The 24,388-nt window shown below is 50.9% G+C and overlaps 10 protein-coding genes across 10 annotated transcripts; 3 read left to right on the top strand and 7 right to left on the bottom strand.

Moving 5' to 3' along the window:
• Positions 1-3,772: 3,772 nt before the first annotated feature.
• BDV14DRAFT_116451 (GPI anchored serine-threonine rich protein) lies at positions 3,773-4,983 on the bottom strand. Its single transcript, XM_073765794.1, has 3 exons — positions 4,578-4,983; positions 4,385-4,483; positions 3,773-4,280 (listed from the first exon to the last, which is right to left on the bottom strand). Exons 1-3 carry the CDS (start codon positions 4,706-4,708, stop codon positions 3,998-4,000), a joined length of 513 nt encoding a protein of 170 aa, XP_073631964.1. The 5' UTR covers positions 4,709-4,983; the 3' UTR covers positions 3,773-3,997.
• A 1,184-nt stretch (positions 4,984-6,167) lies between these two features.
• On the bottom strand, positions 6,168-9,611 carry BDV14DRAFT_116413 (NEDD4 family E3 ubiquitin-protein ligase). Its single transcript, XM_073765793.1, has 9 exons — positions 9,450-9,611; positions 9,333-9,355; positions 9,042-9,249; positions 8,854-8,987; positions 7,524-8,742; positions 7,182-7,475; positions 6,994-7,131; positions 6,551-6,946; positions 6,168-6,502 (listed from the first exon to the last, which is right to left on the bottom strand). The coding sequence occupies exons 1-9, from the start codon at positions 9,467-9,469 to the stop codon at positions 6,403-6,405; spliced, it is 2,532 nt and encodes an 843-aa protein (XP_073631963.1). The 5' UTR covers positions 9,470-9,611; the 3' UTR covers positions 6,168-6,402.
• A 1,079-nt stretch (positions 9,612-10,690) lies between these two features.
• BDV14DRAFT_116393 (polyadenylate-binding protein) lies at positions 10,691-11,977 on the bottom strand. The gene is made up of 4 exons (XM_073765792.1): positions 11,817-11,977; positions 11,407-11,663; positions 11,239-11,326; positions 10,691-11,178 (listed from the first exon to the last, which is right to left on the bottom strand). The coding sequence occupies exons 1-4, from the start codon at positions 11,889-11,891 to the stop codon at positions 11,032-11,034; spliced, it is 567 nt and encodes a 188-aa protein (XP_073631962.1). The 5' UTR covers positions 11,892-11,977; the 3' UTR covers positions 10,691-11,031.
• Positions 11,978-12,534: 557 nt separating this feature from the next.
• On the bottom strand, positions 12,535-13,552 carry BDV14DRAFT_166082 (vacuolar protein sorting-associated protein 29). The gene is made up of 4 exons (XM_073767426.1): positions 13,361-13,552; positions 13,290-13,304; positions 12,796-13,209; positions 12,535-12,730 (listed from the first exon to the last, which is right to left on the bottom strand). The coding sequence occupies exons 1-4, from the start codon at positions 13,415-13,417 to the stop codon at positions 12,614-12,616; spliced, it is 603 nt and encodes a 200-aa protein (XP_073631961.1). The 5' UTR covers positions 13,418-13,552; the 3' UTR covers positions 12,535-12,613.
• A 503-nt stretch (positions 13,553-14,055) lies between these two features.
• On the top strand, positions 14,056-15,837 carry BDV14DRAFT_166080 (alanine--glyoxylate transaminase). Its single transcript, XM_073767425.1, has 2 exons — positions 14,056-14,630; positions 14,685-15,837. Exons 1-2 carry the CDS (start codon positions 14,542-14,544, stop codon positions 15,754-15,756), a joined length of 1,161 nt encoding a protein of 386 aa, XP_073631960.1. The 5' UTR covers positions 14,056-14,541; the 3' UTR covers positions 15,757-15,837.
• A 399-nt stretch (positions 15,838-16,236) lies between these two features.
• nemA (Nem1-Spo7 phosphatase catalytic subunit NEM1) lies at positions 16,237-18,732 on the bottom strand. The gene is made up of 3 exons (XM_073767424.1): positions 18,459-18,732; positions 16,880-18,322; positions 16,237-16,825 (listed from the first exon to the last, which is right to left on the bottom strand). The coding sequence occupies exons 2-3, from the start codon at positions 18,279-18,281 to the stop codon at positions 16,680-16,682; spliced, it is 1,548 nt and encodes a 515-aa protein (XP_073631959.1). The 5' UTR covers positions 18,282-18,322; positions 18,459-18,732; the 3' UTR covers positions 16,237-16,679.
• Positions 18,733-18,829: 97 nt separating this feature from the next.
• BDV14DRAFT_116365 (translation initiation factor eIF2B subunit beta) lies at positions 18,830-20,783 on the top strand. Its single transcript, XM_073765791.1, has 5 exons — positions 18,830-18,960; positions 19,034-19,169; positions 19,223-19,518; positions 19,581-20,409; positions 20,464-20,783. The coding sequence occupies exons 2-5, from the start codon at positions 19,072-19,074 to the stop codon at positions 20,534-20,536; spliced, it is 1,296 nt and encodes a 431-aa protein (XP_073631958.1). The 5' UTR covers positions 18,830-18,960; positions 19,034-19,071; the 3' UTR covers positions 20,537-20,783.
• Positions 20,784-20,797: 14 nt separating this feature from the next.
• rps23 (40S ribosomal protein uS12) lies at positions 20,798-21,738 on the bottom strand. Its single transcript, XM_073765790.1, has 2 exons — positions 21,452-21,738; positions 20,798-21,320 (listed from the first exon to the last, which is right to left on the bottom strand). Exons 1-2 carry the CDS (start codon positions 21,708-21,710, stop codon positions 21,142-21,144), a joined length of 438 nt encoding a protein of 145 aa, XP_073631957.1. The 5' UTR covers positions 21,711-21,738; the 3' UTR covers positions 20,798-21,141.
• Positions 21,739-22,167: 429 nt separating this feature from the next.
• BDV14DRAFT_166073 (DUF5315 domain-containing protein) lies at positions 22,168-23,372 on the top strand. Its single transcript, XM_073767423.1, has one exon. The coding sequence runs from the start codon at positions 22,265-22,267 to the stop codon at positions 23,021-23,023; it is 759 nt and encodes a 252-aa protein (XP_073631956.1). The 5' UTR covers positions 22,168-22,264; the 3' UTR covers positions 23,024-23,372.
• On the bottom strand, positions 23,373-24,082 carry BDV14DRAFT_166072 (MICOS complex subunit Mic12 family protein). Its single transcript, XM_073767422.1, has 2 exons — positions 23,859-24,082; positions 23,373-23,799 (listed from the first exon to the last, which is right to left on the bottom strand). Exons 1-2 carry the CDS (start codon positions 23,877-23,879, stop codon positions 23,458-23,460), a joined length of 363 nt encoding a protein of 120 aa, XP_073631955.1. The 5' UTR covers positions 23,880-24,082; the 3' UTR covers positions 23,373-23,457.
• Positions 24,083-24,388: the final 306 nt, after the last annotated feature.

Below are 24,388 nucleotides of genomic sequence, written 5' to 3'. Positions count from 1 at the left end.
TGCCATGCGAGTTGTTTTGGGGAGGAAGATGGCGGTCCAGGGTGGAAGCAATGCAGGGATGCGATGCGACACGACCTGTCTCAACGGAGGAGTGGAAAGGGATCGCGAAAGTTTAGAACAAAGGTGAAATAAATAAAATTAAATCGGCGAGCGTCAAGCGATGCACCGGTGCATGCGAAATGCGAGTCGATTGGAGAAAAAAGGTCAAGAAAGAGGCGTGCAGTGCCCAAGGTCGTGAGCGTTTGGCGCTGATCAGTCGGGCGTCGTTTGCGACCGGCGGCGACCAGCAGAACAGCAAGGGGTGGAAGAGCACAGCAAAAGCAGCGACTCAACCAGTAATAAATAGCGATACAGGTGGAATAAAAGGTGTATTATATTGTAAAAGCAAAATAACAAAAGCACAGCAGAAGGGTAAGAACAGAAAACAAAAGGCACAGGTCGGAAGCAGAGGCAAGGCAGGGAGCAAGCAGGCGAGGTAAGGATAGTGTAGAGTCGGAGAGTACAGGATAGGAACCTCAACACATGCAGCCGCGAGCAATCAGGGAAGAAGCGGGAAGCAACACCGGAACCACGGCTGGAGGGGGAACGGTGGCGGAAATCTATTAATAACGGGATAGATAGGAACAGGCAGCGATAGAAAACAGCAGGAGTCCGTCCAGGGACTGAGAGAGTACAGAGTAGTAGTATGGGAGAGGATGGGGGAGGGTAGTTGGAAAGATGGGGGATAGGGGAGTAGTAGGGGGGAGGAAAGCAAGAGAAGGAGGGAGAAGTCGAGACAATCCAGACAAGACAAGACAAGACGGGGACAGGCAGGAGAGGTGACGAGGCAGCGACACGGACTCAGGGAGCGATCGGAGCGAGAGTTGTGATTGGGAGGATCGAGCATACAAAGAGCAGCAAAGAGCTGATTCCTGACACGTCAAGTCTAGACCTTCCAGTCAGAATGACCTCATTAACTTTGTGGTTTTGCTATCATGATATGGTTTCCTTCACATGGCTATTCACTCTTCAACATCATCTGTAGAACAATAGATTGTCTTCACCTTCTCCAGAGTCCCAACTCCAAACTACATACTCGGTACAGTCTCCAGATGTCTCGCATCCGTTTCATCCAGACCACCTTCACGATCCACGAACCATGCTAAACCAACTAACCACTTGGCGCGCAGATTAGCTCCTTGGGACAGAACTACCCTGATTTAGAGATCTTCAAAAACTTCAATTTCACCCTGATCTTCATTCTTCATGTTACTACAGAGTAAAAGGCAGTCTACAGTTGCCCCCATGAAGCTCTTTAGAAATCGCCACTAATCCTAGATCTGCCCAGAAACCAGGTCGCATTGTCACCTATTGACTCATTGTTGCCAATTGCCACATGCCGTTGAGTCTGGCCGTTACAGTGGCGTTCCCTTGGGTGGCTTATGACGAGCTAAGCTATCCACTCCAGGCGCGTGATTGTTGTCCTGACTAGGGCCGATATACTAGCACGATTAAGCCAAGCAGATTGGCTAATTTTTGGTTCATGTATTCTCTTCTTTCGACGGTATTCCCAGGCTCAGGTCCAGGATAACTTGGACTACTCTATGTCTGAAGTACGTACGACGCGCAGATCCGGAATTGCGAGCCAGAGTCCGGTGTGGACTGTGGACTGTGGAGTGAAGACTGTGGATCCCTGCTATGGCATCAACCCAACGACCCTGAAAGATCCGATCTGCTCGAGGGCGTTTGGAGCTGAGACCTGAGACTTGAGGCGCACCTACAATACGCTCTACCACATTTCCGAACATTTCCGACAAATCTCCTGCTCTGGTATACTTATGTAACTCAGCCGTTATGTTTAATTACAAGGCTGCAAGGGCTTTCGGGACCTGCTGCTGCAGAGTTGGCATCCGGGGTGGATTCCATGATCGTGTACTCCGTATACTCCCGGTGGGCTGGTGTGGTAACGTAATTTTTTACTCCACAATCCGAACACGTTGGTGGGGCGCGCCTAGGTCTCTCTAAAGTTTGAAGGGCACTGGTGCTTGACCCTTCCCCTTTAACTTGCACTTCATTATTTCTCAATGAAATAAACTCCTGACCTTCCTTAAATGAAATACCATCCGTAGGAGTCATTAACCGCCTAGAACGACTCTTTTTTATCATGAGATCTGTAACATATGAACGGAGATTGTCATTCTCCTGTGCCAATAGCCCAGCATTGTAAATAGCTACCTTACAACCCTTGACAAACTCATCCAGCGCCCGCTTTGTTGGTGTAGAGGGACTTCTAGAGCCATCCTTTAGAAGTTTCTTGACTGATGAAGCTTTTCGATACACCTGGCGAACCGTGTGAGGCGTACAAAGCTGTGAGGAAGGAATTGAAGCAAGACCTCTGCTAGGGGGGGGTGTAGGAGTTGATAGCTTTAACTGCAGCTTATCTAGTACTGCAGCAGGCGAAAATGGAAGAATCCCAGTAGCCCTAAATCCGCTTTGAATGTTCTCCTTTGTAAACACCTTCTTGTGCGCCTCTGGATAGGCCTTTAAGAAATCTAGCTTGTTAATAGTGTTGCATCCCAGGCGTGCCTGGTGCTCAATAAGGGATCCGTACGCCTTCTTTAATGGCCCAAAACAACCCACATTCAACGGCTGCAGGAGGTGAGATGAGTGAGGAGGCATGCAGATAGGGATAATATTATTATCCTTACATGCAGCATCAAAGGCAGGCGTCAGGTGGCTTCCATGCCCATCCAGAACTAGGAGTACCTTTCCCCTCCTCCCAGGCCTCTGCACAGCTGGGATAAAGCATTTTTGGAGCCAGTGAAGGCCTATTGCATCCGTGGTCCATCCATTGGCGCTAACTTCAATTCTCCAAGCTGGTGGAGCAGTGAATCCCTCAAACCACCCCTTGATATAGCGCTTTCCTTTAAAGATGATAGTGGTTGGTACTGACCACCCAGCTGAATTGATGCATTCAATGGTGGTAACCCATTCCCGATTCCCTGGCATAATAAGCCATGGTTTGCCTGGCATTTCAGCTCTTGATACAACTTTTGTTGCTGCAATTAGGCCCATAGCAAAGCCAGTTTCGTCAAAATTGAAGATATCTTCATCCAGGATGCCATGCTTGTCTTTGATCTTCTCTAACTCCTTGAAGAATAGACCAATCACCTTGGGATCTTCACACATAGCTCTCTGACGACTGATCTTTCGAGCCATTCTGGTTTTAATTTCAGGGCGCCTCTTGGTAAAGCCTGTTACCCAATTTCGTCCAATAGGTGCACAAGCCGGGTCATACTCCTTCAGGATAATTTCTGCCATTTCACGGACGCGCGAGGGCCTTGGGGGGGCTCCACGAATATCAAGTGATACTATCCATCCTATCAAGACATTTTCTTGAGCTAGGGATAGCCTGTGCTGATGGTTGCGGAGTTCTGCTTGTGGTTGGAGACCACGAAGTCTTCCTTGAAGGGTATTCGGATGAATATTATATGCACGCGCCGCGGGCGCAATTTTCGCATATTTTCCGTTTTTAATATCTTGAATCGCGCATTGGATCCTGCCTTCCTGCTCAACTAATTCTGGTTTCGATTTACGCCTGAATGGTGGCATGGTGGTGGTTGAAAGTTGAGGGTTGAATACGCGTTGAGGGTGGTGGGGAAAAACACCGGCCGCCCGGGATGCACCGGCCGCCCGGGAATTACGTTACGAGTACCGCAGTTCTCCATAAAGTACAACCCGAACATTAGTTGGGCAACGTTGAAGATTAAGTGGTGGCAAAGGGACAAACGACTATACGCCGTAGCATTATTCATATTGCAGGTTAATTCAGGAAACTACATCCTTTTTGATTACTTATTAGCCCTATTAGTTAGGGAGCATCCTCAAGTATCCTCGACCTCCTCGTGCTCATTCACCCCGTCTTGATCCCACAAATCACACTTTCATTCGATTCCATCTCCCCTCCTCTTGTTCATCACATCCTCATTCACATCTCTCCTCTGTCCCCGAACACCACCTAAAGCAAACCCCCCAGCAGCGCAACCCCCAACCCAACCCCAGCCCCAACAACACTCCCCCTCAACCCATCCACTCCATCATCAGCCGTCTCACTAGCCGCAGCCCCATCACTCGTGCTCGTCGCGGTCTCCGTCTCGCTCGCAGTAGTGGTCCTAGTCCTGGTAGACGTAGCAGTCGCGGAAGTAGAAGTCGACGAAAGCTGGCCGGCAGCATTACAGTACGAGATGCGCTGCTGGTTTACGCCGTTGCGGGCGGGATCGCCGGGGCAGTTGTTGTAGCAGCTGCATTCATCAAACACAATTAGCTTTACCTAGAGATGAAGAGAGCAGGGGGGAAATGGGAGGGAGGGAAGTAGGAGGGAGGAAGGATATGAGTTGCAACGTACGTGAGCATGTTATTCGTCTGCTCGCAGAGACAGTCCCATTCATTTGCACCGCAGTTGTCGACTTGGGCTTGGATGCTGTTTACGCAGGCGTCGAGGATGCTATTGTTTGTCAATACGGCTTTGTCTTAAACTCGTGCTATGTTGTCTCGGAGGACGTAGAGGGTAGGCTGTGCTTAAGGTTGAAGTAACGTACTTCTGGGCATCACAGCTGCTGTGACTGTCATCTGTAGTCTGTGGACTAGAAGCAGAAGAGGTCGAAGTCTCTTGTGCGAGGGCACAGACAGAGACCGTCGCGAGAAGAGAGATGGCAGAAAGGAAACGCATCTTGATGAGTATCTCTGATGGGAGTTGTCTTGACGATTGGATTCTCTTGTCAGAGGGTAAAAAAAGCCGGAGCAGAGAACAGAAATACGGCCTGGGGACAAGAAGAGACGAGGGGAGAAGAGAGTAACCACCAGGCGCAGAGGGCAAGAGAGGTATTTATAAAACCCCCGGCAGCAGGTCACTTACACTGAGCGCAGAGTAACACCAGCCTCAAGAAAGTGAAAAGGGGGCCCAGCCAGTCCCATTTCGGACTTGAGGCTATTTTTCTACGAGTTTATGTACGGTGAATGTACACCGGAGAAAAATTGGCGCATGCAGATGCTTATGCAGGAGGTAATATCATTCATAGCATTCGTGGCTGACATTGTGCATGGAGCTAACTAGACACCGTGAAGTTTGAAGAAACTATATCAGCCACTGGGGTCTAGTGGCTGTCAGACTCAGATCATAAGCCTACCTACCTACCCAACAATGGGCCTTGTACTCCAGTCATCTAATCTTGAAATAACAATCTGGAATCAAAAGTGAAGGTGCTTGGGATCTGTAAGGTTACACTCCCAAGTCCCAATGCACCTACACCGAGACAGCCGACTATATATAGACGGCCCGACCACAGCTTCAAATTCCCAGCCGTACCATTGCCACCTAGAATGCTTCACCAACTGATTTGTTTCGAGTTGAACTTCTGCCGAGAAAAACTTGCAAGACCCTGGATTTGTCAAATGGACGGGTCGTAGCTTATCAGCGGAGTATCAATTTCATGGGACCTGTCAGATATCAGGCACGCTATTGACGGGGACTTCTATAGTTCGACGCCTGAGCGGTAAACATATCGAATATCGATACTCCAAAAATGAGTAAATCACTATGTTGGTAGTTTAGGGTTCCTTAATGTCGAGAGCTGTGTGAATGTTCAATGTCGACCCAATCGCGTTGATATATATCCTGGAAGCTATATCGACGGGTAGCGCCGCCGCACCCAGCAGTAGTAGGTAGAGGCGAGCACTAGCCACATGAACGTTTTTAGCGCCGATCAATCCAATATCTAGAGGCAACAAAAGCAAAAAGCAAACGCAGAATTATACTAAAGCGGAGTTGGCTTTTCAAGGTCCCAATCGCTAGCTGCACGGGCACCACCCAAGTCCTCAAGTCTACTTTCTGCATCTGAAGCAACGCATGTCCCGACAATGCAGAATGCGAAATGCAAAAAGCAAGCATGATCATGTTCTTAGAAATAATACAGATATATACAAGTCCACCTCAACCAGGTTAACAGCTGAATATGAATAAATAAAGGCAAAGATACCATGTGCCCATGACAATGATAACGACGACGAGATAACAGACAACAACAATGACGACCTCAACACAGCATGAGTATGAGTCCTGCTCTCCATAAAAGAGTGACCGGGGAATATGTAATGGAACGACTGCCTGCACCGGATATGGTAACTGAACGAGAACGACAATGACAACGCAATAGAGAAACGATAGAGGTACGTATGTATGGAGACGGACTCGACGGGTATGGTGTGACCCTAGGCATTTGCTTCAAGCGGGTATAGATCTAGCGGAAGAGGTCCTTCATCCTTCCCGGCCCGAGATAGAGGGCAGGAATGAGATCTGGTGAAGCTCGGAGACATGAGTGCATGATTAAAATGCAATTTTCCTTGAATGTCCGCTAATTGCAGTATCTACTCCTGTCCGAAACCTAGTGTTTCCTCCACAGCAATAGACATTTTATGTTCTAGAACGTCGTGTGTCTTGTACGGTGGGAGATCGAGACGGTTGAAACTGAACAAGTTAGCAACAAGTCTGAAAAAGATGAGGGTAATAGCGTACCATGTGTGAGACTTCGGAAGAGCAATTGGGTCTCCGGACTTCTCAATGGTGAATCGTCGAGGCCCGTCGGAACCTTGAAGATCCTTGAATCCGTTCACAGGGATACGAGAAGTACCCGTAGTGAACTGGAGCAGACGAGACTTCTGTTCCGCGTCCCAAGTGCGAACGATCTTCCAGAAGTTCTGGATGACCTCGTCCTGCTCCTGGTAGCCACGGTAGTCGGTGTGCTTCTTCCAGTCGTCGACGTCAATGTCGGCAATACCTCCGATCAGCAGCTCAAGTTCACGTTCATCGAAAACGTTGACCAGATCTGCTGGGATGAGCTCGTTGAAACCCGACATGAAGGCGTTGAACTGCTCCTCCACACGCTTCACGATCTTCCACTCCGTGACCAGCCTACATTGATCAGCTTCGCCCATAAGATAGATGATCGGAAAACTCACTCGACATATTCGTGCTTGTTCTCATTCGTCACCGGAATGTCCTCACCACCAGGCTTCAGCTCAATGGTGCGGCGCTCTCCGAATTTCTCGTCATCAACCGTGAACGTCAATTCAATAATGCCTTCAATATCGTTCTCCCTGTTTGACGTTAGCAGATATACCAAGATAAGATGGCAGTAGAAACATACAAAGTCCATGCCAAATTGCGGTGCAGGTCCTCGTCGACACCCTCCATATCCTGAAGAGACACCTTCTTGCGGAGCATCATCTTGTAGAAGGCTCCGATGAAGAATGAATCGAGGAAGCGACGGTGGAAGATGGCCAATCCAACAACCCGCCCAATAAACTTGAAGTAATTCAGATGCTCTGGGTTGACGCCAGAGTGAGGATTAATCTGTAGGGTATAATTATCGTGCGCAGAGTATTCGAAAAGACAGTAGAACGGATTAAACATTTCGTGGGAAAGGAGGAAGAAGAATTCACTAGAATACATTAATAATCGACCAAAAGAATGAGGTGAGTAGACTTACCGAGAAAGACCACCATAGTCGAGACCGTCCTCGCCATCGAACTTGATCATCAGACGCTTCTTCAGATCAGAGGCACTCTGGCGCATAATCTCGGCGTAAGAGTCTTCGAAAATGTTATTTCGGCGAACCTTGACGTGGCATTGGCCGGACATGATGCGCAGAGCTGGTTGAGATCGGAAGTAGATGAGCTTCCGGCGGAAGTCACGCTTGTATTGTGGAACACCCTGGTCCAGTGATGAGGGAAGGCGAGGATCGTCCCATGTGGTCGTCTTGGTGTTGTGGTCAACGAAGTAGACACGAGCCGTGTTCGTCAGACGCATTTCCCAGCCACTGGGCAATGGCCCAAGTTGAGAGACGGGCTGCTGCTGGATGGTGGTGTTTCCGCCAGTAGCATTCTGGCCGTACATCCGGATATACTGCTGTCGTCGCGGGTCCACCCAGGTCGTGGTGCGGGTGTTGTGGTCAACGAAGTAAGGGCGGCCCTCAGGAGTAGTCCGCTGCTCCCAACCCGGCGGAAGCTCACCAGTGCCTGCAGTGGTAGCTCCTGTTGCCATCATGGATACCGCGTTGCTGTTGCTGCCACCGCTGCCACCGGCCGGGGGCGTTGCGGCCTGAGCTGGTTGGCTATCAGACAAATTGGGAGAGCTGGCTCCAGTTCGATCTTCAGGGAGCATTCGGTTCTGGTGAGCTCTTCGCTCTAGCTGCATGTTGGCCTCCCGTTGCGTTCGTTGTGTCTGTTCATTGTAGTTGGCGGCCGGCCTGTTCCAAGTAGTGGTCCGCGTGTTGTGGTCCACATAGTAGGTTCTTCCTAGATTATCTTCACGTCGCTCCCAGCCTGCTGGTAGTCGCCCTTGGTTATCCTCGAATGAACTGAGATTAGGGCGTGGGACGCCTTGTCCGTTGGTGATCGGCGGCGCACCGTTGGGTGGGGCGAGCTGACTGGTTGGTCGGGTCGCCGATGGGACACGCTGCGGGTTCAGCGATGCACTCGATGCAGCTGCCGATTGATCGACGGAACTAGGACCAGCTGGGGGCAGTGAGGGGGCTGGTGTGACCTGAGGGACAAGTCCACTTGATGTTGAAGAGCCGAGCTGTGCCCGATGCAGGCCGTTCGCTTGGTTAGTATTGGGTGTGCTGAGATTGGTCGATAAGTTGATGATTAGCTTTCCATGCACGACGAGATTGTCGTTGGACTTTTTCAAGTCTCTGGTAAGCATTTCTGTAAAGAGCGAAGAGGCAAGGGGGTCAGCCAAATGTATTCCGAAGGCGCCGCAATCATGCATGAACCAGGTCAGACAGCGCGGGGGCTGTCGGCTTAGATATCACTTACCATCGCCTCCCATCTGTAAGTCGATAACATCTCCAAGTCGCACATTGATAACACCGAGAAAGCCTTGATCCTTCTTCTTAAACTTCTTCTGGTCAAAGATCTGGATGGCGAGAATGCTATCTTCATTGACTCGTCTGGACGTTTCAGATTAGTACCCACAGGGACGTAGTAAAGGCGGCGAAACTCACAGGTCAAACATCTCATTCCAGTACGGGTTCAACGTCTTCTTGATAACCGATGTCGTGTGCGTTTGCTCACCCCCAACGGTGGCCACGGCGAAGGGATCGGGTAGACCTGGAACGAAAGTGTTAGCATTGAACCAAGGTGTATATCGATCTGAAAGTAGTCGGGACAAACGGAAAACATCGCGCTTATATAGCCCATCCGCAGCGATAACTATATTGGTGCCCAGTCAGTCTCCGTCAAAACATGCAGCATATCCGGATTCCATCTCCGATAAGAGGGGCGTGATATCTTACTTGTCACCCTGAGGTTCGGTTGACTATATTTATAACACCGTTAGCATCGAAGATCTCCACAGAAAAAGGTAAGACATTGATCGGAAAAAGCCAGATCAACCCCGTCAGGAAACTCACGCAGGCAGATTGGACCCCATGCTGCACAGAGGTTTTCCAGTCGGTCGTACACGCTCGGCGGTGCAAAGGGCCGATCAAGGCAAGCCTAAACAAGGACTTGCGGCGTGCGCATCCACCACGGATATCAGAGAGAAAACGCCCGATGATAGCGATGATTGTTTGCGAGGGGGAGGTTAGGTCGGTGGTGATCGGAGGTGGATCGGAGAGCGGGAGAGATCAGGGAGGAGGAGGAGAGGAGTGAAAAGGGCGGTGGGTAGGTGGGTGTGGATTGGAAGAGAAGGAGGTTGAAGATGTTGTTTGACAGTCAACCAACTCTGGAGAGGAACGTGATGAGCTCAGATGTCGGACTGAGGCGCGGCGAATGTACTTGCACGGTAGGTAGTGCTGTGTATTGGGGCTGAGCAGTGGACGCTGGCACAGGCAAAGGATGGGAAGTCCTGACGTCGGTGCCGCGGCCAATCAGGGCGAGGCGAGGGGCTCGATCGGGAGGAGCAACGCGCAAAATGGTCGAGTCGGGCTGACTGTAAAGTCTCCTACTAAGAGTTGGGTAGTGGCGAGAGTGAGGGGGTCTTATTAATATCAACAATACGAGCTGAACCAAGTCGAAAGATTATTAAAGGCTTGTAGGGTTTGTCTACGGGCAACCTGTCGGAGGTCTTGGTCTTTCACTAATGGTGTCACAGGCGGGGTGGTGATCGAGGATTCATACAGCCATACTACAGTTTACAGAGTACAGTCTTTCGGCTTGTATGTTACGAAAAAGAAACTACAAGTCAAAATTGCCATTAATTACTTTCTTTCTTTCTGTCCCTCTGGTATCTCCCAAATCTCACCGTCTGTTCTTTCAACGGGCTCAATCGGCCTAGCTCCTATGACGATGACTGCAGTGCTCCTAATATAGATCCAGACCGCGTAAGGCAACAGAATTCTCGCTCTTCAACCAAGAAAGGAGCACAATAACGTCAAATGCGTGGAGCTACACTACTGCAACGGATAAGGCTGCTTCCCCATATTTCCAAACCATTGACAATTTGATATGAAGATGATCTTGTTATTTGGCAACCTGGCTCAGCCCCAAGGTGTGACTGAGAGCGTCTATAGATGTTCTTCTATGCCGGCGGAGATGTCGGATTACCGCAAACGCTTAGTAACTGAGGTGTCTACGAAGTAGCAGCCCATTTGGGCCAGGAGCTCGATGCTATAGTACTCTAGGATACTAGTTATTATTGTGATCCAAGCATGTTAAAACCGAAAAATTCTAGTTATGGCCTGAAATGAGGACCTCCAGTTGTTGCCTTTGATCATTAGCTTTTGGCCTCATAGATTGAAAATAAGATAATATGTGACATCAAAGAATCCATTCCACCATCTCGCAAAGTCGCTGGGACCTGAACCGATGGTATCATACATAGTACAGCCCAGCCCCAACTCCGAAGAAGCCCTCCATGCAAAGTCCACCTTCAGCGCCAAAAGCTTCACGAGTCGGACGTTCTATTCGTGGTTCTTGGTCTGTTGTTGATGGGTTAGTCCGCTTGAATCTCTCAGCGCAATCTTCTACTGGTTTGGTTCGTGCAAGGTATGTTCAGTACGGCGCGTAACCCCGTCCACGACCCCTGTAGCCGCCGCGGTAGCCTCCACGAGGGAAGCCTCCACGGCCGTAGCCCCTACCGCGGCCTCGACCGCGGCCTCGGCTGCCCATACCAGGAAGGTTGGTGCGCTTGGGCGTTACCTGCGTATACTTCGTCAGCCAGTTGAACCAGGGTAGGCTTCCATCATAAGATTAACTCACCTTCAAATTCCGGCCACGGAAGACACTCTCGTTCAAAACAAGCGCTTGCGCCACTAGGCTGGGTTCAGCGAATTCCACGTAAGCGTATCTATACAATCATCAGCGCGGTTCCTCAATAATATGCTAGCGGTTCAAGCTGCCGCATGAGTCCAGTGACGAAAAACATACCCCTTAGGTTGACCTGTGAACTTGTCCAGCAGAATCGTAACGCGGTTGATGGAACCACAGCTTTGGAAATGCGCCTGGATTTCCTCCGGCGAAGCACCATAGTCCACATTGCCAACGAAGATACTCCGTGCATCAACGTCTTCTTTATCTTCTTTTAGGCTCTCTGATTGTTCGTCGAGCGTCGCTTGCATCTCTCGTAACTTTGCGGCTTCGTTTTCCATCTCGGCAACTCGGCGCTTCATGGCTTCGATGTCTTCCTGGATAGATAAAACATATTAGCTTTGGCTTCGACTTGAATTGTTGAATAGTATCGCGACAAGAATCAAGAGATCCTTGATGCGCAAGCTTGGTAGCGCGCATCAAACTCGAGTACAAGCTCCTTGTTTGCTGCCGTCCCGCAATATCCTTACCTCTTCATCACCACCCTCCTCGTGAGTCGGTTGTTGGAGGGTCTCATCCTTAATCTCATTCTCCTCTGTAGCCATTGTGATATATGTGCCTCAAGCGACGCCTGTCACTTGTCTCTCCTCAAATCGCGCGGATGTCGTAGGTTACGTCGAGCGTGTGCGGAAGCGGAAGCTCTCCACCTGTTTTTGAGTAGCGGGTTCCGGCTAGCAGTAAAAACGGGCTCAAAAGAAGGTGGATGCCGCCGAGCAATTCACAGGGCAGACCTCGAGTCAAGTGCCGGTCTAAATATTCTCGGAGTATTATTGATAATGTGACTGGCGATTGTCGATAAAGGATCCTGTCCTTTGTTACTGTGATGCTCGTGTTGGTTCAAAGCAAAACCGAAAGCCACTGTTGCCTGACTGGGTTTAGTGGATTTTGTCATCAGAGCTAGGTCGGGTTAAGGCTGGGCTCCGTTGATCGGGTTCCAAGTATTGCATCACTGGGGATGGAAGGAAGGATTTATTTGAGCCATGAAGGTTTTCTTTGTGCTTCTTGATTTGGAGCTTTCCTATGCTAATATTCAAATCGCCTAGAAACTCTTTGTAGGTGTGAAAGAAGGATGATCGCCTGTTCTTGGCACTATAACAGGATGTCATATATCGAACTAGTTCCTGCACGACAAAGGTCTATTGGCTTATCTCTTGATATAAATGATCTGGAGTTTGATTCGAAGAAAGATCTTGATTAACGAGCATTGAAAGTCATAACACAGTCGGTATCTATAGAATATGTACAAGGCAAACATGAGAACAATGGTTCATGCAGAGAGAACGCTATTCTTGCGATAAGAGACCTTTTCAACAGCAACGGTCTCAACGCCGTTGGAATCCGTCTTCAGCTGGTAGACGTATAGCACGAGGACATCACCTTGGATCTATCCGTTTGTTAGAGACTGCACACATATATGCATGTTATGTGTATGAGACCGAGTGTACTTACATCCATCAAACAGAAACTTGGCGTCGGATCCTCTCCATCCGGCCAAAATCCCGTGCTTAGAGCGCCAGTGGCGCTACCAGGGTTCACGAAGAACCTCCCCTCCAGTTCAAACGCCTCGAAGCGATGAGTGCCACCCCACAGCAGTATGTCCACATCCATCTGGCGAGCGGCGATGAGCAGGGCATCGGCATCGCCCGGCGGAATAATGGTGTGTCCATGAGTGAAACCAATCCGGAGACTTCCATGTGTCACGACTTTCGAAAGCGGTAGGTTGGGAGAATCGACGTCAAAATCGCCTTTGACTAATTGCAGGTCCGGGGCGACTCCGCGGAGGAATTCGAAGGTGCTGCGATCGGTAAGGTTACCCAAGCATAGGATCTGACCGATCTTGCCTGGCGTAAGGAGCTTCCGGAACTGCGACTATGTCAACAAAGGGACGTCTCGAGGGGAAGGTAGCTGGCGGTGATAATGGGGGACGGCGTGGGTATGCATACCTTTGCTGGAAAGTCCTATGAATTTCATGTTAGCAAGGTTCAGTAATCCTAGGAAGCTTAAGTCGACGTACGGGTGCTCTGTCCGGGATGAAGAGGTCACCAATGACTAGGACCAGACGCGAGGTCATTCTGTGGGAAGTCGATGGGTCAATGGCCCATTCCAAGCAGTAGCTTTGTCGGAGTGTCAGGCACAAGCTCGCGGGTGGGCCAGCAAGCAGACAACAGCTAAACCTTGATTGATATGCAGCTGTCGGACTCGCTGGTACCTAGCGATAACGGTGAAGCTATCGCGGGGAAGCTGGGTCCGATCGTCAGACCAAGCCCTGTGCCCTAGGTAGTCGCCCGATCCGGTCAACCCCAGTCTGCAGAGTACCTGAGTGTTGAGCCTCAATTCAAAATTTGGGCGAATTCAACTATACTGAAGCTTGTGAAATATCTTTGCTTATTGAGACATGGACGCGACTATGATCTTGTTCTTCTACCCGATCTGGCTCTCCAGATTGGAGTAAGTCGGCGGTGGGGAGATTTCCCATGCATTGAAGCAATGACTAGGTACATGTAAGACAAATATTGTCTTTGTTCTACTGTTCAGGTCATAGGTCGTTGGATGTTCAGTAGTTCAGCCAATAAAATGTATAGTATATAGTAATGTAATTGCAGTTGAGCCTCTTTGCAGCGGAAATGCAGACGGCAGATACGGCAGGCTCCGCCCGATTCGAGGCCTCTGGCTGCTGGAAAAAAGCCGACGCCGGGGAGAAAAAGAAAGGAGAGAGTCAATTGCCGCCGGTGGAGTCGCCTCCCAGAGTCTGCGACAACCCAGAGACTGAGCACCTGAAAAAAAAAAGCCCCAGCTGGACTCAACTTCTGCATCTGAAAACAACAACTGCGGGACTCAGGAACGATATAGATCGCCAATTGCTTGTGAAAGCCACTGGAGCCGATTGAGACTCCGGCGATCCCCGATTACGCCCTTGGTTCACCACTCCATCCTCAGCCAAATCGACTTCCCCGCGGGCTCTCCCGTTGAGAGCCGACCCCTCGGGAAACTCTGGCGTCCACACGCACTTCGCAGCGCCTGAGCCTGATCTCCAGACACCTGGATCAGAGACTCTCGCTGCCTGAGCTTAACACCCCCTTCTCGACCGAGAGGAACTCCCAACCCCCAGACGACGTTGAATATAAACCTTCCGCCCGCTCTGCTCCCCCGCTCGACTCTACTTCTACAACTCCCGACCCTCAACCTCCTGCCAATATGTCGTCTCAAGCCCCTCACCCCACCTTGCTCATTCCGGGCCCCATTGAATTCGATGATGCTGTCCTTCAGTCGATGGCTCATTATGCGTGAGTTACGAGATGCATATTCTATTCATCGACATACTAACAATTGAACTATAGCGAGAGCCATGTTGCTCCCGGCTTCGTCAAGACCTTCTCAGAGACACTGGCCATGACCCGGAAGCTCTTCCAGTCTACAAACCCCGCAGCGCAACCTTTCGTCATCTCCGGCAGTGGTACACTGGGCTGGGACTTTGTCGCTTCCAACCTCGTCGAGAAGGGCGAGAATGCCCTCGTCCTCCACTCCGGCTACTTCGCCGACTCATTCGCTACTTGTCTCGAGACCTACGGCGCGAATGCTACACAGCTCAAGGCACCCATTGGCGAGCGCCCGTCTTTCGAGGCCATCGAGCAAGCCCTGAAGGAGAAGCCCTACAAGGTCATCACAATCACCCACGTCGACACCTCCACCGGTGTCCTCAGCGACATCAAGCAAGTAGCCCAGATCGTCCGCCGCGTCAGCCCCCAGACCCTCGTCGTCGTAGACGGAGTCTGCAGTGTCGGCTGCGAAGAGATCGCCTTTGACGAATGGGACCTGGACGTCGTCCTAACCGCCAGCCAAAAGGCCATCGGGTGCCCTCCCGGCCTCAGCATCCTCATGTTCTCCGGCCGCGCCATCGAGACCTTCAAGGCCCGCAAGACCCCGCCTGCCTCCTACTACTCCTCTATGGCCAACTGGCTCCCCATCATGCAAAACTACGAGAACAACAAGCCCTCTTACTTCGCTACCCCCTCTACCCAACTCATCCACGCCCTCCACACTACCCTCTCCCAAATCACGGCCAAGCCCATGTCCGAGCGTTTCGACGCGCACGCCCAAGCCTCAGACCGCGTCAAGGCCGCTGTCGCTGAGCTCGGTCTCACACAGCTCGCCTCGAAGCCCGAGAACCAGGCTCACGCCATGACTGCCATTTGGCTCCCCGAGGGCATTGCGCCCCCCGATGTCCTTCCCGGCCTTCTGAAGCGCGGCATCATCTTCGCCGGTGGTCTACACAAGGAAGTCGCTACCAAGTATATCCGCTTTGGACACATGGGAGTTAGCATTACGGACCCTGCGCGCGGAGACATCGACAAGGCCATCGCTGCGCTTAAGGACGTTGTTGTGGAGGCGAAGCAAGCTAAGGGCTTGTAAATATCAAACAAAGAAATCTATGAATAGAATGACCAAGTACCAAATACCATATTGAAAATAAATTCATTCGGATTCCCTCTCACCTCAAACTCAAATGTAAGGTAAACAGTATAACAAATAGAATCGAAAAAATGATAGTCGATAAGCCCCGCGCTCTCCAATTTTTGGGGTCATGTTTTCCTATCAGTGGAGGTGGAAGGGAGGGGTGTTTCCCGGTGTTCTTACGACTCCGAGGTCGGATGGCGGATGTTGTAGGTACTCCAAGTATGGGAGTGGGCCTCGGGAGCCTTGCCGAGAGTACTCTGGAGAGTACATATTAATATTGTGTAGGTATGCAGGTCAAGATTCATTCGTGCATGGGTGGGTTGATTTATGCTCGTCATTGACGTCGGGAGTCGGGAAGGGTCCCGATGTGCATACAATACATATAAGACAGATGACTACGAGGGTTTAGAGAATGAATATAAACAGCCCTGACTTCGTGACTTCTTCTAATCAATACTCTGTCTGCAGTCAAGATAAGTATCATGTCAAGCGAAGGAGGAAAAGAAAGAGGCAAGAACGAATAAAGAGTGAGACAAGGCGATTAGAAACACGAAGAAAAGGAAATGAACGTAGGCATGGCCAATCAATGTGAACAATTATAATAGTCCAGTTGAACGGGGTATGGGAAGAAAAAAATATAATGATATAGTAGGTAATGCTAGGTAAACAAAGACGGGTACTCGTTGATGTTATGCTTCCGGTGGAGACTCTTTACAATGCATTAGGTAGTAGGTAATAGGTAGTGGGTAGGTAAGGTATATAGAGAAGACAGCGCGGGATATCAGAGTTGAGTGTTGAGTTGAGGGTGGAGAAAATAAGTATAGAGGTTATTGTGTTTTGCGCCAGCCAGTGAATTAGATCCGACTCGGTTCAGGAGATCATAGAGCGTCTGCTTCTCCTCTACGGAGTGCTAGGAAGGCTCGGACGTCGGTGACGTACTGAAGAGCTTCTAGCATGGGAATTAAGTTGACGAGGCCGTTGTCCGTCGGATCGTTGATCCAGCCTTCAATGGGAATGGCGTTATCTGGGATCTGCATTAGTATCTATCGAGAATATTTTTTCGGAACGTGTTGCTTACCTTCGTGAAAGATGTAACTCATAGGGCTGTTATCCAGAATCATCACCTGGCTCAGGTCTGGCTCAACAGAGCTCAGATCCTTGATGTAGGCGCCATTTCGGAATGTACAATGTTGTCGATAGTACCGCGCTTGGAAGTATTTCCGCTCCTGCTCCAGCCAGTCGATGACAGGATCGGCATATTCTTGCACACTCGCGGTGAAGACAACAAGCTTGTACCATTTGCATATCTTTCGTAGAAATTCGTCACAGTGAGGTCGTTTGTGCACGTAATAGAGGATGGGGTGTTGAGGTCCGAGGGTCGTAGGGGGCGCACCAGGTGCAAGGGCAGTCGTCATTGGTGTAGCCAGTTTGACCTCGACCATATGGCCGCTAGACATGCGGCCGCCCTTGGCGAGGGAGTGGATGAGGGTCTCGTCCAAGTCTAGGACAAGGGTCTTCTGCGGGATCCTGGCATTTCTGCCAGGAGCCGTGTAGGACGGCAGACGGGATGGGATGAGCGGCCGAGGGGGAACTGGAGAATGAGGATAACGGGTGACTAGGTGAACAGACGAAGATGGCGATTTCAGGCTATCCGGGTCAACTGAATCTTGACTTCCATGTGGCGAGGGTCGATCTAGATGAGCACTCTGCGCTCTGCGTTGCCGTTGCCGCTGAAGAGCTTCCTCGTTGTTCAGCTTAATGCGGATAGACCTTCGTGGAGTAGTGCCATCTGAAACTGATTCTTCGCTCGAGTTCTTCTTCGGCCCCCGAGGTCGACTGCTGGTGAGGCCTTTCATTGCTCGACGGTCCCCCTCGGACTCGGAAGTACTTGATGCGATGGAATCTCGAGACGGGTGATTCCGCAATTTCCTAGCGGAACCGGAGCGGCGCTTCCCTTCACCTTGTTTTGCACTTTTACTCGGCGTATTTGGACTATTTGACGACGAACGCGAGAGAGAACGTGAAAGCTTTCGCATCGGGTTCAATGGCGAGTACTTCCCCGTTTCATCTCGAAAGGTATGGGCTACATAGACGCCAGGCGCAACCAGAGTCTCCAGGATGAACTTGATTGTCTCGGTGACAGCTTCCAGGAACCGCTGTGCGAAGAGACCAAGGGAGCTTTTTGTAACAAGCGCAGGGTGTCTTTGAATTCCCCGTATTAAAGGCGTCTTCTCGTCCAGGATGTGTTCGTCATGGTTGGTTTCATCCACCGATTCAGGCGTATCCTCCCTGCCCTTCTCGTCGGCGCCGTCGACACCGTTAGCGTGGAAGTTGCTCTCGCTATAGGACCGAAACTTGGCAAGATCGCCTGGAGCTATGACCGGAGAGTTATCCCCTTGAGAACGAGATCGCGGGCGGCTGCGCTTCGGATTCGAAGACTGGCCAATAACTCTCGCCGATAAGATGTTCAGCGAGTTCATTTTCCAATGCGGCCCACGGGTGTCCGGGCTGGCGCAGGTGTCTGTGGCGCGATTCGCGGCAGTCAGCGATCACCGAACCATTCCGAGGCTAGCAAAGAGCACAGCGAGCGGGCAAGCGGGGAGCAAGATGAATAGGATGAATGGTAGGAACTATGAATGGTATTCACTTGAACCAACCTCAATGCGCCAGTGACAGCCCGTGCTTCGATACCACGACTCCCAACCCTGGGTTTTTGTTGAGCGGAACGGAGGACAGTAGAATGGGGTCGACGCTGGTTGACAACGGAAACTAGGTGGTAGGTAGGATAAACGGGACTTAGAGGGTAGCGGAAAGGAAGAGCATGAAGTAGCTCAGTCCCGAGGGAGAAGTCGACGAGGAGGAGTAAGGATGGGAAGTCGGCAGTGGAGGACGAGAGTGTAGTATGTTTGAAGCTCTGGGGAATGGACTGAGGATGCGGTTGGGGCCAAGCAAAAGCCGCCGACGGGTGCAGCTCCTCCACCTGCTCAGTGCTCTTCTGGCTTTGGCGGGCAAAAACTTCCCTTCCAGTTCATCCCGCCCGCTCTCCCTCTTTACCCCTCCGCACCGTTTCGTTTCTCCCTTGGCTCCACGCAAGTCACTCCTGCAGCTAAAAGCTTCGGTGCCCTGCGCCTTACACTTAACACCCCGAGGGTGCCCGAGGTACGTCGTACGGGAAAAATCCCCGTGTGTCGTCCGTCCTGACTCAGAGCCCCCGCTAACCGATGTACAACAGCACGGAATTCACGCGCTCTCCAAACCTCATAGCACATCATGCCGGCCAACTCAGTTGTCCTGACGCCTGGGCTGGCTTCATTCCTCAAGTCCTTAAAGACAAACCCGATCGATACATCCATTGATAACCTCATCTCGTATGTCCGACCTTAACCCTACCTTGCGGCCCACCAATACTGATATTTTCAAGACTCCTCAAGCGAAGACAGATTCGACACTCCAGATCATGCGCGACTGCGACTGCTTACCTTTTACGAAGTGTCATCTCCGCCTGCAGGACGAGCGATGCCTCAAAACTCATTGAGCGCGTGCAGAGCGTGGGAAGACGGCTGATAGCGGCGCAGCCTAGGGAGATGGTGGTGGGAAACATTGTTAGGCGTGTACTGGGTTTGATCCGCGACGAGGCAGAGGATGATAGGGATGGCGATTTCACTCTCAGCGATGCAGACTCTGAAAGTCAACCTCAAACACCTCGTGGAGGAGATGGTAGGTCATTGCGGTCGATTGTGTCAAGAGATCTTTCGCGGGGCTAACGTGAGATTTTGCAGGTCCTCTCGACTTCCGTCCTGATGGCTCTGATCGAGGATCCTCTAAGCCTATGCCCTCGGCCCACCCAGTCTCCATGTTCAGTCTCCTTTCTCACCCAGAAACCGAGAATTCGCTGCCCTGTTCACCAGCATCTGGCTCGCCGCGCCTACCCGGACACACCCAGAACAAGGACATCCGCGCCGAAGTTCTAGATGGTATCAACGAAATCATCGACGAGCTCGGTCAAGTAGACGACCAAATTGCAGCCTATGCGCTCGACCACATCCATTCAAACGAAATTATCCTCACACACACCTCCTCCACAACTGTACAAAAATTCCTCCTCAAAGCCGCCGCGAAGCGAAAGTTCACCGTTATTCATGCCGAGTCGTACCCAAACAACCACGAGGCAACTCATGCCACCGTCAGCGGTGCTGCTCCCACAGACGATGAACTCCTAAGCACCGAATCCTTCCAAAAGCCCTTGATCGCCCACGGAATCACAGTGATCCTCATTCCCGACTCCGCCGTTTTCGCCCTCATGTCTCGCGTCAACAAGGTCATTCTCGGCACACACTCAGTCCTCGCTAACGGCGGTCTCGTCGCTGCAGCAGGCACCCGTGTGATTGCCCGGGCCGCCAAGGTCCACCAAACACCCTGCGTGGTCGTCAGCGGTGTCTACAAGCTCAGCCCTGTATATCCGTTTGACTTTGACTCTTTGATTGAGTACGGCGACTCCAGCAAGGTTATTCCCTACGAAGATGGCGACCTGGTAGACCAGATTGATGTGCAGAACCCGCTGTACGACTATGTTCCCGCGGAACTGGTTGACCTTTATATCACAAACTTGTGTGTTGTCCATTCATGATCCTTTTAGTATAAACCAAGCTAACATTCATCTAGGGGTGGTCATGCGCCGTCATATCTGTACCGTATCGTATCGGACCATTACCGCAAGGAGGATATCAGCTTCTAAACTTAAATGGGGGTTTGGAAGCATTTAATGAACAACAAATAAAAAAGTATTCTATACCAATATGAACAATCAATAGACGAAATCAAGATGACCTAGGGTTCAATGCGCAGTATATAATAGAGATCAAGCTCCCGTATTCTAGATGCGGTATAAAGCACTGATACCCTCCAGAGAATACATTGGCTCTATGCATGCAGGTATGGGCGTGTGCGGCTCAATGATATGATTACCCCTCATGATCGTAACTACGCGGGGTTTACTCTGCAGTCTTGCCGCGGATGAATATGTATGGTAGGGATGGTCGAACAGCGATAGCGCACATCCTACGCCCAGTACAGTGAATAATTTTTGAAGGATTTCTTGATTTTAGGGCCCTTCCCAAAGAAATAAAATCATGGCGCCGTCTTTTATGAAGATATATCAATCGTAGTATCTGCAATGGGTAGTGTTGCAGGGTCATCCATTCTGAACCATAATTCGACCATGCCTTCCCGATGTTCGATGAAAATGGGCCCCGGCGACTTCTTGATTTCTTTCTCGGATATCATTCCTGCACCAACGCCATCACTCGTCTCCTTCTTCCTTCGTGCACACAAAGCACCCGTTTACGAACGGGGCTTCTCCTTCTTCTCCTTCCACAGAGCGGCGAGACCGACACCGGAGACCTTGACGACCTTGAAACGGACACCGGGAATATCACCCTTGGCCTTACCCTTGCGACCGAAACCGGCGAGGAGGACTTCGTCGTTCTCGTCGATGAAGTTCAAGCAACCGTCGTTGGGGACTGTAGATGCCGTCAGTTTAATGTCCTCCCAAATTCCATGTGTTTCCAATTATTTTCCAAGCTCCCATCTCTTCCTTCTTTCCATCACATATTGCTGGCACACGGGGTTGTAGAGGATAAAGGGTACCCACCGAAAGCAGTGACCTTCTTGCCGTTCTTGATGAGCTGGACCTTGACACACTTGCGGATAGCGGAGTTGGGCTGCTTGGCCTCAACACCGACCTTCTCGAGAACGATACCCTTGGCGTGGGAAGCACCACCGAAGGGAGAGGACTTGTAGGCGGTTCCGAGGAGACGCTTCTTGTAGTGAAGATCGGCCCAGCGGTTCTCACGACGGGTGGTCGCGAGCTTGCGGGCGGCGTTCAAACCACGAGGCTGTCCCTTACCCATCTTGTCGGATTATGATCGAAGTACTGTGCGGAAACCAAACGTTAGAAATTCGTCGCTTGTAGAAAGTTTGTTGGTGGTGTGTGGTGTGATCTCGAATTTGTGTTTGGAGGCGGGATATGATCGATGTTTGTCTGTGCTGCGGATTTTCGCGGGGACAAGAGGAAAATTGATTTCCGGTGTTGAATTTCGACAGGGGCACGAGAAGACGACGAATATGCACTTACCGACTGATGGATATGTGCCGTTCGGCTGGATGGATGGTTGTCGAGTGTCGAAGGGTCGAAGGGTTCCTTTGCGGCCGGCGTCTCGCTAAAGTCAGAGAGGATCGAAAATGTTCTGCTGTGCGCCTCCGCCCTAAACGGCAGCTAAGCGAGTCTGCCTCCGGATCGGAGAAACATTCCCCGCCTACCCCGATAACGATAACGATAAGCCTGGGCCTTGTCAACATTGACGTACTGTCTTCTCTCCGCTAATTGTTCTTGGTGGTTGACCTTGACGATTATTAGGATGTGAGGCACACTTTTGGAATCTGGTATACCTGAGAATTCATACCAATGGAAACAAACCTCCATCCTGACGCCTTACGGAAGGTCAGCTCCCAGCGTCTACCGCCTCCAGCGCTCTTCCAGGGCCCGCCGTCGCATAATGCGTCGAATCTCTCCCTCCAACCGCCTGTACCTGCGGTAGTACCTCCTGGGGGTAGTCAGGCGGCATCCAACACCCCTTTACTTCATCGCAGGCGCTCATCGCCGAAACCACTTGATGCACCAGGACTCTCACCATTTTTGTCCCGCACCCAGTCCAGGGGCGAGGTAGATGGCTCCGATGCACTCTGGGAAGAGATGCAGAGCGCCCTCTCCGACGTGGAAGTGAGCGCTGCAGTCCGCGGGCATGTATTTGGCGAGAAACACTCTGAAGCATTGGAAGACCTGCGGATGAAACACCTACGACTCGCGCAGGCTTGGGGGCGCGGTGATGGCGAGGATGAGGGAGTTGATGCCAAAGCTGCCGCAACGAAATTGCCGTCGCTGAAGAAGGAAACGCAGAACATGGGTGATACGTCAGTCGAGGCAGATGAATCCTCAAAGAATCTGGATGAGGAAACAGAGAAGGATATTCAGCTTGCTCGAGAGAGACGAGAAGCAAATGACCGGTACTTTGACCGTGTCAATAGCAGTGTCTTGGACGTTGTCGCGAAGTTGGAGGATGTTGCTCAGGCAATGCGTACGATGGAAGCAGAGAGCAAGGACATTTGGAGTGAGGATGACAGTCTAAGCACTGCTACCCAGTCCACTGTCAATACAGGCGGCTGAGTCTACCACAATGGACCACCTATACGAAGTTCAATCATCCATGGTGCCAGCCAAAGTTTGAGGCCCAATTCGACTAGGGACTACGTACTCTCACAAGAACGGCAGCGTAGCCAACTCTTGAGGCAGTTCTCCATATTCCGGCCGTGGTGAGACCAACCTCCAGCGCATTGGGATAAAGCTACAGCTCTAGGATATGGAATGGAGGATCCGGACGATGATATTTTATCAGTCACTGCAGCCCATGCCTATCACAGACCGCGACTGTATTCTATTGTACAGAAGCTATAGATATAACTATATAGAGGAGAGGTACAAACGCTAAGCACACAAATCAAGGGTATCAAGAACAAAACCGCATCCCACCACATATTTCCGCCACGTAGCCGCACTCAATCGTAAACAGTGCGGCCAGGCTTGAGCAGTCTGAACTGCCCTTACTCTTTATCAATAACCCTCTTGACACCCCTCCACCCCTCGCCCGCTAAATCCCGTACATCTTCCCAGGTCATATCATAAGCCTTGCGCGTTAACGCTTTCACCTCTTCGTTCCACCGATGCTTGAGCTGATCCTTCATTCCAGGCTCTAATCGTCCTTCCCTGCGCACGGGAGCCTCGTCCTTCGGTAGGAGACGGCGGTCGTATGCGCCTCTAGATAGAGCGAGCCATTCCAGAGTCTCTGTTTGCTCGCGGATAGCGGCTTTTTGGTCTAGGCGCGTGGAGCGGTGCACTTGGATTGTTATGTATAAGGCGGAGGTCGTGAGCGTGAAGCCGCTGAGCTGTTGGGGAAATTTTGTTAGATAGTGCTTTAATTGTTGATGGGAAAATAAAGGCATACGAATCCGACGAAGAAACCCATGACTGGCGTACGTATAGTGTTTGAAGAAGAAGGTATGAGGTTTTGTCCAAAAGTTCTGTCCGATGCCGGCGTCTGATCAAGTTCAATTATGCAGTTGGAAAGCGTAACATGCAAGTGCTCTGGCCGCGACACGATCGCACCGACTATACCTCAATCAATTGTGTCTGTAGCAAGAGAAAGAGTGTGCAGAGTATAGACCCCAGAAATGCCAAAAGTTGAAGTTGACATTCGGATGATCCATCTCGAACTTCTGCGGATCTTTGGGCCAGCCGCATTCCGATTGGCTGCGGAGCGGAAGTCGAAAACCTCCAACAACTTCACTCCGACGTTATTCTTCTCGGACAGCACCGCATCCCGCTCAACCCATCCGCTCTTCAGCCGTGTCTCAACACCTCAATTGTCCCCGGACAAAACCTAATTGTCGCCTCCAGTTTAAGAGTACCTCGCCATCCCGCGAACACCAAACGCTCGAATTCAAATTTCTCCCGTACCACACGCTAAACCTCCAT

Source organism: Aspergillus stella-maris, assembly GCF_047715825.1.
Source record: "Aspergillus stella-maris strain CBS 113639 unplaced genomic scaffold BDV14scaffold_6, whole genome shotgun sequence".
In the NCBI taxonomy this organism is placed as follows: Eukaryota; Fungi; Ascomycota; class Eurotiomycetes; order Eurotiales; family Aspergillaceae; genus Aspergillus; species Aspergillus stella-maris.
This window is presented reverse-complemented; position numbering and strand designations above follow the sequence as displayed.